The sequence below is a fragment of the Orcinus orca genome, chromosome 16 (genome assembly GCF_937001465.1).
Source record: "Orcinus orca chromosome 16, mOrcOrc1.1, whole genome shotgun sequence".
NCBI lineage: Eukaryota > Metazoa > Chordata > Mammalia > Artiodactyla > Delphinidae > Orcinus > Orcinus orca.
The window spans coordinates 66446408-66459108 of record NC_064574.1 but is presented as its reverse complement, the minus strand read 5'-3'; the positions used below and the strand labels follow the sequence as shown (position 1 = coordinate 66459108).

At 47.6% G+C, this 12701-nt stretch overlaps 1 protein-coding gene across 2 annotated transcripts in view; it reads right to left on the bottom strand.

Moving 5' to 3' along the window:
* Positions 1-12701, bottom strand: part of EEF2K (eukaryotic elongation factor 2 kinase) — a 62949-nt gene that overhangs the window by 47077 nt on the left and 3171 nt on the right. For both annotated transcript variants that reach the window (XR_004482690.2, XM_004268559.4), the window contains exon 2: positions 1412-1724. Coding sequence is in view for 1 of the 2 variants with exons in the window: in XM_004268559.4 (XP_004268607.2) it covers positions 1412-1648 (237 nt within the window). In the remaining variant the exon portion in view is untranslated. The remainder of the gene's footprint in view (positions 1-1411; positions 1725-12701) is intronic.

The window sequence follows — 12701 nt, the reverse complement described above, 5'->3', positions numbered from 1 at the left end:
CATTTTCCCACTGTATAGGCTGAGGTGCAGAGAAGAATAAAGAATAGGCAAAGAGAGTTGAGGGGTGAGACAGAGAGAGACAGTCCTGTGGCCTTCCAGCTTCCTGCATCTGTCCCCTGAGAGGCCAGACATTGTTTCTGCCTGTGGGTCTCAAGAAACACTTCTTGACTGCTAGAATAAAGTTCCCTTTTTTTTTTTCACTTGAGTTAGCATGAGTTGATTTGTGTTTCACAAGCTCTGACCCCTCCGGCCCCCTCTGGCACCTGGATCTCCTCACACGTGGTACACGAGGCTGCAGGAATCCACGTTTCCGCGAGCCTTCCTGACTTACTGGAACAGACAGGAGCGCCAGGCTGCTCCCCTGTCTTCCCACGCTGCCCTCTGAGGGGCAGAGTGTGTGTTTCAGAAGCCACCTTAGGACAGGAAAGCAGGGCAAGCCGCAACCTGACCCTTCAGGGGCCCCCCAACCGCAGAGGGGACCCACAGCCCTATTTTGGGAGCTGCCTGCCTGAGAGAGCTAAGCTAGAACTCTGACTTGAAAGGAAAAATATACAACTGTCTGAGAACTAGAATTATTAATTTTCTAAAAACAGATTAATTCTGCAGTTAGAGAAGAATGACTTCAATTTCAAATCCCAAAGTGGTAATAGGCATTTTCGTTACAGTACAAACTGATACTTACTGTTTGTGAGGATTAACTTAAATAAGGATAACATTACTGCATTAAAAACTTTTTTTCACCACCAGTTATTATACAAAAGTCCAATAACCTTCGCCTTTCTCCCTCTTCTCTATACCAGCTTTGCCATGGTATGAACACAAATTCCTAACAAAATAAGTCCCCTCTTCCTCAATCCAGAAGAAGGGTGCCCAACTCTAAGCAGTGGCTCTTTTGGCCACAACCAACATGAAAAACTACATTTTACATCCTTTCGCTAGACCCTCATACACACAAATGCAGGGATGAAATAAAAATACTTCACAACCGCTCTGTCGGAGAACCTGGTCACCAACAACCAATTTGGTCACTGCATGTGAATGTGTAAACGTGTGTGTACGTGTCCCTAAAATATCTTTACGACTGTCAGTGCTCTCTGATATTTTTCCCCCCTCCCACCTCCCTCTCCAATATTTTCTAATCTATTCTGTTCTGTTCTGGGTCTTAAAAAACTGGCCAAGGTTTCCACAACCCACTAGTGGGTACAGAGCAGCTATTCGTAAAACACTGCTCTAAAGTAATGAAACTTATATTAAAACAACCAAATCTTCCCAGGTTAATAGGCATAGCCTCAGATCCAGGATTTACGCACTGGCAAGAGTTTGGAAACAACCTCAACCAGCGACCCCAACCTCCCATCCCTATGGCAGGTGAGCTGGGCAGGGGGAGTGGGGGGAGGGGGGGACCACTCACCTTGAAATGGAAGGAGATGGCCGGGGACCCGCTGGAGCCGTAGCGCTCGCTTTTGGCTAGGTTGCTGTAGTAGTTATTAACCTTGGAATTAACATTCTGGTGTGCCCCCGGATCATCAGTGATGGGGCAGATGAAGTAACCCTCCTCACCATCGCTGTCTGCATCTGAATCACCAGCCCGGGAGGTCGGGCCGCCATCCACGCCTTCCAGGCGGAAGATGAGGTCTTCCTCTGCCATGTTCCCGGGACGCCCGTCTTACCCAAGGGCTGGGCGGCACAGCCAGAGTTACTGGGCAAATGCAGCAGTGAGGGTCCTGCAAGGAAGAAAGAGAATGGGTGCTGGGGTCCAGGGGCTGAGAGCTTGCAGGGCACCTCACCCCGAATGCCCCTGGCACGGAAGGAGCGGGTACCCTCAGAGTGAAAACTACTTCCACCTTTAGGGGAGACACTGGCAGGCAGTGTCTAGGAACATTTTAAATGTACAAACCCCTCCACCCGGTAATTCCACTTTGAAGAACTCAGCACTTGAAACAGAAAATAAATGCTTCTTAAGCCACAAGGCTGATGTTTTTAGAACATAAATTAGATCAAATCATTTCTCTGCTTGACACTCTCCAGCAGCTTCTCTTCACATTCTTAACAAAATCCAAACGCCTTTTAAGGCTACCAGGCCTGTGTTAGTCTGGCCCCTGTCCACCTCTCCTCCGGCCTTGGCAGCTCTCCAGGCCCATGGGCTTTCTTTGTGTTCCGTGAACACTGGGGGTCCATTTTCCACCTCGGGGCCTTTGTACTTGTTGTGTTCCCTGTGCCTGGAACAACCTTCCCAATCTCCCAACAGTGGGTCCTTCTCATCATTTGGATCCCAGCTCAAAAGTCACCTCTCCAGAGAAATCTTCTCTGATTCAATTCAAAGAACCCCTCTCAAACACACACCCAGTCACTCCCTAGCACATCACCCTGTTTTATTTTCTTCAAAGAGATTTTCCCAAGCAAGCCAAAATCATCTCATTTAACTTCTTTATCATCTGTAGCCCTGTTGCCTTAAGAATGCCTGGCATAGAGCAGGCACTCAACACACGTCCCCGGAATGGATGAGTGGCCTGAAGAGCGTTCTCTGTAGGACAATCAGTAACAGTAAAAAGAGGGAAGAGCCCACAAGGACCATCAATGGAGGCCTGTTATATAAACTACAGTTTTTCTACACCATGAAATACTGTGTGACTCTTACAAAGAAAAAGGAAGCTCTAGATACACAAAGACATGCAAAGATAGTCAAGAAAGAGTTCAGCAACATTGTAGGATACAAAAATCAATAGTATTTCCATATACTATCAATGAAAAAATCCAAAAATGAAATTAAGAAAACAATTTTATCTATAATAGCATCAAAAAGAATAAAAAACTTGGCTCGGGGGCTTCCCTGGTGGCGCAGTGGTGGAGAGTCCGCCTGCCGATGCAGGGGACACGGGTTCGTGACCCGGTCGGGGAGGATCCCACATGTCGCGGAGCAGCTGGGGCCGTGAGCCATGGCCGCTGAGCCTGCGCGTCCAGAGCCTGTGCTCTGCAGCGGGAGAGGCCACAGCGGTGAGAGGCCCGTGTACCGCAAAAAAAAAAAAAAAAAAAACTTGGCTAGGGAATTCCATGGAGGTCCAGTGGTTAGGACTCCACGCCTCCATGGCAGGGGACACGGGTTCAATCCCTGATCGGAGAACTAAGATCCCACAAATCATGCGGCCAAAAAAAATAAAATAAAATATCTTGGCTAACAAAAGAAGTGCTTGACTTGTACAGCGAGAAACAAAACGTGTCAGAAGAAGTGAAAGAAGACCGAAATAAGTGTAAAGATATCCCGTGTTCATAGATCAGAAAATTTAACATAGCTAAGGTGGCAATACTCCCAAAACTGATCTACAGAGTCAACCCAATCACTATCAGAATCCCAGTGGCTTCACTGAATAAATTAACAAACTGGTCCTAAAGTTCACATGGAAATTCAAGGGACCCAGCATAGCCGAAAGAATCTCGTAAAAGTTACAAGAATCACACTTCCTGAATTCAAAACTTACTACAAAGCTAAAGTAATTAAGACAGGTGATAGTGGCATGAGGATAGACACAGAACTGAGAGTCTAAAAATGAACCCTCACATTTACAGCCAATTGACTTCTGAAAGGGGTACCAAGACAATTCAATGCGGAAAGAATACTCTTTTCAATAAATGGTGCCAGGACAAGTGAGTATACACACGCAAAAGGATGAAGTTGAACACCTTCCTACATTATATACAAAGATTAACTCAAAATGGGGACTTCCCTGGAGGTCTGGTGGTTAAGAATCCGAGCTTCCACTGCAGGGGCCATGGGTTTGATCCCTGGTTGGGGAACTAAGCTGCGCAGTGTGACCAAAAAAACTAACTCAAAATGGATCAAAGGTTTAAATATAAGAGTAAAACTCTAACACTCTCAGAAGAAAATATAAGAGAAAATCTTTGTGACACTGAATTAGGCAAAGCCTTAGATAGGACACCAAAAACACAAGCAACAAAAGAATAGATACACTGGACATCATCAAAATTAAAAACTTTTGTGCTTCAAAGGACACCACCATGAGAGTGGAGAGATAGCTCACAGAATGGGAGAAAATTTTTGCAAATCATGTCTGATAAGGGACTATGTAACGGACTCATACTACTTAACAATAAAAAGACAAATAACCCAAATAAAAAATGGGCAAAGGGGGACTTCCCTGGCAGTCCAGTGGTTAAGACACCACGCTTCCACTGCAGGGGCACGGGTTTGATCCCTGGTCAGGGATCTAACACCCCACATGCCACGCAGCACAGCCAAAAAAAAAAAAGGCAAAGGATTTGGACAGACGTTTCTCTAAAGAAGATACACATGGCCAGTAAACACATGAAAAGATACTCAACATCATTAGACATTAGGGAAATACAAACCAAAGCCACACCCACTAGGATAGAATTTTAAAAGTGGAAAATGACAAGTGTTGGTGAGGATGGGGAGACACTGGAAACCCTCATACACTTTTTTTTTTTTTTTTTTTTTTTTTTTGCGATACGCGGGCCTCTCACTGTTGTGGCCTCTCACGTTGAGGAGCACAGGCTCCAGACTCGCAGGGTCAGCGGCCATGGCTCACGGGCCCAGCCGCTCCGCGGCATGTGGGATCTTCCCGGACCGGGGCACGAACCCGCGTCCCCCGCATCCGCAGGCGGACTCTCAACCACTGCGCCACCAGGGAAGCCCCCTCATACACTATTAATGGAAATGTAAAATGGTGCAGTCACTTTGGAAGACAGCCTGGCAGTTTCTCAAAAAGTTACACACAGAATTACTATATGATCCAGCAACTAGACTCTTCGGTATATACCCAAACATGTCCACAACAAAAACTTGTGACATATGGTTCATAGTAGTATTACACGCAATAGCCGAAAGGGGAAACGTCCAAACACCCGTTAACTGATGAATGGATAAGCAAAATGTGGTCTATATATACAACGGAATGCTCTGCAGCCGCAAAAAGGAATGAAGTACTGATGCTAAGTGAAAGAAGACAGTTCAAAAAAGACCATATATTGAACGATTCCATTTATATGAAAAGTCCAGAGAAGGCAACTCTATAAGAAAGTACGTGAGTGGTTGCCTAGGGATGGGGGAGGGGAGAGTCGGGGGGAAATGGGGAACAATCACTAAAGGGTTTCTTCTGAATAGATGAAAATGTTCTAAAACCGACTGTGTTGGTTGCATGACTCTGTTAATACATTAAAAAACCACTGACTATGTTAAATCCACTTCAAATAAGTTTGGTAGGTTTGTGAATATACTTCAATAATCTAATGTTTAAAGAAATAAAAGACATGGGACTTCCCTGGTGGCACAGTGGTTAAGAATCCACCTGACAATGCAAGGGACACGGGTTCGATCACTGGTCTGGGAAGATCCCACCTGTGGTGGAGCAACTAAGCCCATGTGCCACAACTACTGAACCTGCGCTCTAGAGCCCACAAGCCACAACTACTGAGCCCACCTGCCACAGCTACTGAAGCCTGCACACCTAGAGCCCGTGCTCCGCAACAAGAGAAGCCACCACAATGAGAAGCTCGTGCACCACAATGAAGAGTAGCCCCGGCTCGCTGCAACTAGAGAAAGCCTGAAGGCAGCAACAGAGACCCCATGCAGTCAAAAATAAAATAAATAAATGTTTTTTAAAAAGATTAAAAATAATAATTAAAAAAAGAAAGAAAGAAAAGAAAAGGAAAAACCGTTACATTTAAAAAGCAAGTTCGGGCTTCCCTGGTGGCGCAGTGGTTGAGAGTCCGCCTGCCAATGCAGGGGACACGGGTTCGTGCCCCGGTCCGGGAAGATCCCACATGCTGCGGAGCAGCTGGGTCCATGAGCCATGGCCGCTGGGCCTGCGCATCCGGAGCCTGTGCTCCGCAGTGGGAGAGGCCACAATAGTGAGAGGCCCCCGTACAGCAAAAAAAATAATAATTAAAAATAATAATTAAAAAATAAATAAATAAAAAGCAAGTTGCACAAGAGCAGTTACATTATGGTGATCCTATCTGTGCTAAAAGAAAAGGTACGTCCCTGAAGGGCCCACAAGAGCGCTGCCAGCACTGCGATGGGCAGTGCGACTGGGAGCTGGCGGGTGGAGGGAAGTTTTTAACATTTTGTACACTTCTGTACTGTTTTAAGTGTTTTTTTTTTTTTAATTTATTCATTTATTTTTGGCTGCACTGGGTCTCCATTGCTGCGCACTGGCCCTCTCTGGTTGCAGCGAGCGGGGGCTACTCTTCGCTGCGGTGCGCGGGCCTCCCATGGCGGTGGCCTCTCTTGTTGCAGAGCACAGGCTCTAGGCACGCGGGCTTCAGTACTTGTGGCGCATGGGCTTAGTTGCTCCGCGGCATGCGGTATCTTCCCAGACCGGGGCTCGAACCCGTATCCCCCGCATTGGCAGGCGGACTCTCAACCACTGTGCCACCAGGGAAGCCCTGTTTTAAGTTTTCACAAAGCTGGTTGCTTTCAATATAAAAAAAAATTTAAAAGTGAAAAAACTTTAAAAATTTTTAAATCAACTAATTCCAATTATTCTTAACAGCTGTTTCCATCGGGAGGCAGTTTTCTAGACCTGAGGCTTCAGCACTTTCTTGACAGTCATCAGAGCAAGAAATATATTTATATCCTAACCCAGTACCCACCTACAAAATGTAAGTGAAAATTTCAGGAAACTGTACTTAGCCTTACTTTGTACAATGCCCTCTGCTATTTTTGATTCCACTTGTTTTTCTTTCTTTTTTACTCTTTATCTTTAATGCACCACCCACACTGATTATTCAACTCAGTGTGAAAATTGCTGTTCTGGGTGTCAACCTCCGAGTTTGCTTCTGACCCTCTGGGCAATACAGTCATCGCCTGGATCCGATGCCAAAGCCACCTGATCTTGCTTGTTACCAAAATCGTCCCCGGGCCCTGTGCCCACTTCTCCCCACTCTCGGCCGCTCCCAGCCCCAATGCCTACTCTGCCCTGGTCAGCCCCTGGCCAGAGTCCCTGCTGACCAAGAGACACGGTTGCCTGGAGCTGCCAGCAGCCCAGCCAGGTTACTGGCCTCTGGGGCTGCGCTGGTGCCAGGAGAGGGGCCGGAGCCACAGCCTCAGCTACGGAGCTCCAGGCAGTGTTGCCCAGCAGTTAAGAGCCCGGGCTCAGGAGCCAGGCTGCCAAAGGGTGCAAATCCTAGCTGTGCTACTGGTGACCTTGACTAAATTAGTTCATCTCGCCAACTTCCCCATTTGTGAGGGGAGCTGAGCGGGAAAGTGGCCTGACTGAGGCTCCACAGGAGTTCACAGGGGAATTAGGACCAGAATCCCAGCCCTTGGCCACATCCCACCACAGACCTGACATTTTCCTGGGCCCTGGGAAACAAAATGAGCTGCAGACAAGCAGCTGTGACCCTAGTTGGCACAGTGCCTTGTACCCGGCAGGCACTTGATACGTTTTCCAGAACTGAGTGAGGGGGATCTGTTTCATGGCTTTTCAGTTGTCATACATTTGCTTTGAAAAGGCAGCTGTGGCAACGCCTGCTAACTGTCCCCCGACAGCTATTCTCTCCTTATTAATAACAGAACCACTGCTTTTTAGCTAAGCATGCGGCCACTCATAATAAGGTCTACGTTTCCCAGATTACTTCGCAATTAGGCGTGACCATGTGACCAAGTTCTGGCCAAGGGGATATGAGCAGAAGGGTTCTATGCAACTTTAGGAAGGGTTTTTTTTTTTCAATTTATTTTATTCAAGTGTAGTTGATTTACAATGTTGTGTTAATTTCTGCTGTACAGCAAAGTGATTCAGTTATACATACATTCTTTTTCATATTCTTTTCCATTATGGCTTATCACAGGATATTGAATATAGTTCCCTGTGCTATACGGTAGGACCTTGTTTATCTAGGGAATGGTTTTTAAAAAGAGGGAGTGTACCCTTCTGCTCTCTCTCCTTCCTGCTGGCTGGAATGCTGGTGTGATGGCTGGAGCTCAAGCAGCTAAATTTATTCATGAGAAGGAAGCCATGTGCCGAGGATGGCAGAGCCATGAAACAGAGAGAGCCTGGGGCAGCTTATCTTACATCATGGGGCACCATAATTATCCTGGACTCACAATCTTCAGAGTTTGCTATCTAAACTTACATAATAGACTGTAATTTTCTTTTTTTCCTACTACTTGCTAATTCTATCTGGTCCAGTACCCCTTCTCTCCCATGTCATAAAAAGTCACATCATATCTCTTATGACAAGTTGATGCCTGGGCACGTCAGCCTAGGAAAACTGTGGTCTCAATCCAGAGACCTAACTTGTAGCTGCTTCCACATCTGCCCATAAAGACCGGACACCTGGAGGATGGTGGATTCCCCTAGACAGGCAAGGAGCCCTCACTGGCCCATAACTCAGCCCCATGATGCCTGTTCCAATACCAGCCTCTTAGGAATCTCCATCTAACCTGGGCTTTGCCCAGCCCACAGAGGGCCTCTCTGTGAGCAGAGAGACTGAGACCAGGAGCAGAACCCCAGTTCCCAAGACATCGGGATTCTCGAGAAGCTCTCCTCTGCCCTCACTCAGGCATCCGCATCTTCCCCTCCCAGGCCCTGACACATCCTGGGAAGATATTTCTATGGAGAGGCAGCTGAGCAGAGTTCTGAGTCAGACCCAAGTTCAAGCCCCAACTCTGCCACTTACTAGGTGTGTGACTTTACCTCTTGGCCTCGGGTTCCGCATTATAACCTGGGATGCAGAGTTGTACCCACCCCACTAACCTGACAGTGCCGGCACAGAACAAGCACTAAGACTATAATTATCATCATCATTTTTAGTACCATCAATAAAGGGGGCTGAATCCTGGGTCCCAGCCAGGCTGGTGACCTGGACGCCTGGTTAGTAGCCACGCCAAGCTTCTTCAGGGGTCCTCAGGGAACAGGCTGTCTTCGGCTCTGGCCACTGAACCCCTGCTCTCACTGCGTCTTGCTGTAAAGGGCTTCTCTGGCAGCCACTGGGGCAGGAAACAATGATTGCAGTGCCTAGGTCAAGGCCTGTGGGCCAAGCCACAGTGACCACCGGCCCTCCTTGGGGCTCCCCTTACCCCCAGGAGCTGCCTTCCTGATGCAGAAATGATCTGGAATCTCCCACCCACCACTCCTGGGAGCCAGCACCCCAGAGCCAACACGGGCTGTGCTGGGCCACCAGTACACACACTAGTATATGGCCAGCACGGCAGAACTCAATGGTCTTCAACTGCAACCACAATGGACCGGGTGACTTATGGACCACCTCGTGTCACGCACCTGTTTCTGTTTGGGGATCTGCTTCTCCCCCACTCTCCAGTCATGGGGTTGGGGATCCACCCCCAGGTAATGGGGTGTGTCACATGACCCCACTAAGCCAATCACAGCACTGGGCACCTGGCCATAGTGATTGGCTCAGAGATGGGCATGTGACTCAAGTCAAACCACTATGGCCTAATCTCAGGTAAGCCTGGGGCTTTAGCGTGAGCAACTGGAAGAGAAGGTCAGTCCTTTCCTGCAGGCTGTTAATCTGAGACAGGGGCTGAGGCCACCAGAGAACAAAGCTGACTTTTGGTGAAGAGCAGAACAAGAGATGAAGAGAAAAATGAACAGTGATGACGTCATTTGAGATTCTGAATCCAAACATGCCTGGGACTCATAGATACAGAAACCAAAAGTAGTGTGGACAGGGATAAAGGGAGGGGCAAGTCAAGATATATGCGCTACTATGTATAAAATAAATAAGCAACAAGGATATATTTATAGAACAGGGAATTACAGCCATTATTTGTAATAACTTTTAATAGAGTATAATCTGTAAAAACACTGAATCACTATGCTGTACACCTGAACCTACTATAATATTGTAAATCAGTTATACATCAATTAAAAAAAAAGTTGGTGAAAATAAAAGAAACAAAAACCAAAGCTCAGTGTAGTGCCCGAGACAGTTTGAATCCTGGCTACCCAGCTAGGAGCCTGAAACAACAGACTCCATGTGGCAGGCTGGGACTTCCTTGAGTCTCTACCTGCACGGCGCCTGGCACTGAGCAGGGCTCATAAAGTGCTAATCAGATACCTTTCCAGGCTGAGTTTCATTAATTTGCTGCTGGTGGGGAGGGTAACAAGGTGTGACATCAGGAGTTACTAAGTCAAGCCTCCAGCTAAGAGTTCAGGTCAGTGACTTATTAACATATATACCCCCAGGATGTGGAGGTGCTCATGAATAAACATTTATTAAAACTATTTCAAGAAATAATACAGTTCATGTCAGAGAAAAAGGACTGATTTACAGATGTCCCCACCCAAGAACCAGTCCCCATTCACAACCAAGTTCTCACTTCCCTGCCCCTGCACCCTAAGGACACTCTTTCTGGCATGCCTCTCCCACCTGCTGCCAAACCCCTCTGTTCCCTTCAAAATCCAGCTCAAATTTTTACCCCCTCCGGAAAGGCTTCTCTGGGTGGTTTCCAGTCTGTAAAACAGGGGACAGCTAACCCCTGGAATTGGTAGTGAGATCAAGCCCAAGAGGCCTGACAGGGAACTGTCCTCAAAAGCACCAGCTGCTATTACGCTCTGACCATACCCCACTCCCCAATTCCTAAGTCACTTCCCTCCTCCCAGGCCCTCCGTAAGCATTTCCATCATACCCAGAGACCCAACAGTCTATGTCACGGGCAGAATAATGCCGCTCCATAGATGCCCACGTCGTAATTCCCAAAGCCTGTGAACATGTTCCCTTATGTGGCAAAAGCGACTTTGCAGGTGTGATTAAGGATCTTGAAATGGGACAGTATCCTTGATTATCCAGTGAGTGCTTATGAAAAGGAGGCAGGAGGGTCAGAGTCAGAGGAAGAGATGTGACAATGGAAGCAGGGGTCATAGAGAAATTTTGAAGATGCTATGCAGCTGGCCTGGAAGATGGAGGAAGGGGCCACGAGCTAAGGAATGCAGGTGGCCTACAGAAACTGGAAAAGCATGGCAACAGATTTTCCCTACAGCCTTCAGAAAGAACATGGCCCTGCTGACACCTTGGCTTTTGAACTTCTCATCTCCAGTACCATAAGAAAAGAAATTTGTGTTGTTTTAAGCCACTAAGTCTGTGGTAATTTGTTACAGTGGCAGTAGGAAACAAATAGAGTCCAGAACAGTGGGGTAATTTTGCCCCCTCAGGGGACACTTGGCAATGTCTGGAGACACCGTTCGTTGTCACACCTCTGGGAGTGCAACCAGCATCTAGTGGGTAGAGGCCAGGGATGCTGCCAGCATCCTACAATGCACAGCACAGCACCCCACGACAAAGAACTGTCCAGCCAAACTGTCAGTAGTGCTGAGAAACCCTGTTCCAGAATGACTCTGGTGGATTCCAAGGAGACTTCCCCCAATCCACCCTCCCTCATCTCCTCTTTAAAAACACATCCCCACGCATACCAGAGACAGAGGAATTAGCTTACTCGCTGATGAGAACAGCAACCCGCAGCTGGACCCAGAGAGACAAGTCAACATTGACTGCTAAAGCTCATCGTTGCCATTCACTGTCCTTCATTCATATAAAGCTGTTAAGGTGCAAAGGCTACTTTACTGTTTTAAAAATCAGAAAAATACATCTTAGAATACAAAGCACAATAATATAATTACAGCTTCAACTGACAAAATGCACAAGAGGGCTTGAATTTTAAGTTTTAATCGTTTGCACCCTTCTCATGTTCCCAGGATACTCTGTCCTCCTGGTGGGTCAGATCAGAGAGACAGTGTGGTTCACTTCTCAGGGCAACTCTGTGTTTATACAGCCTCTCGGTGGCCAGACCACGTGAGCGTCTGGAACAAAAGGGGCCGTGTCTTAGTCCTTCTAGCTACCAGCCCAGAGCACAATGCCTGGCACACACTAGGTTCCCTGTAAACGCAAGCTGCGTGAATGAATAACTGAACAAAAGTGGGCAATTTCTGCGGGTAAAATGAGCATTGTAGGCATGGAGGAATGGAGGGACTATCGGGTTAGAATTACAAGGCATCTGGGGGTTACTTAGCCCAGAGACGCAGCTGAGATCCCGAGTGGGAAAGCCTGGGTCATGGGGAGGCCCTCAAAAAGCAGCCAAGACCAGGATCGGGCCCAACAAGTCTTTTGGGATGAACAGATCTGTGTTCAAGTCCCGGCTCTGCCACTAGCTGAGTGATGTTGGGCAAATTACCTAACCTCTCTGAACCTCAGTTTCCTCATCTATAAAATTCACTCATCCTCCAAAGTGGGGCAGAGTGAGCAAGGCGAAGAAGAGGTGGGAGAACTGGTCTGTGGCACAGAAGCCAACTGTCCACTATGGATCTGTTCTCCCCTGCCCAAATCCTTTTGCATCTAGGTGGGGCCATGCGACTACATTTGAGCCAATGGGATGTGGACAGAAGTAACCTGCACTGCTTTCAGGCCCTCCCATCCCCAAGGCCCATTTTCCATGACCTGGTCAGCCTCCCCTCCACTGCAATCCGGCCCTGAGACATGTAGCCCAGAACAGATTCATGGCATTTCAGCACCACTTATAAAGCTCTTGCTCCATCACTCCTCTCAGCTCCTTGGAGGACAAGCGTTGCCTCCTCCCTTGGCTCGCCCACACTGTGCCATCTGCTTGGCACATGCTCTAGCCTGCTCTCCCTACCTGTCCCCTGGCCAACTCTGCTCATCCCTCAGGTCTCAGGTTAGATAGATGTCACCTCCTCTAGGAAGCCTCC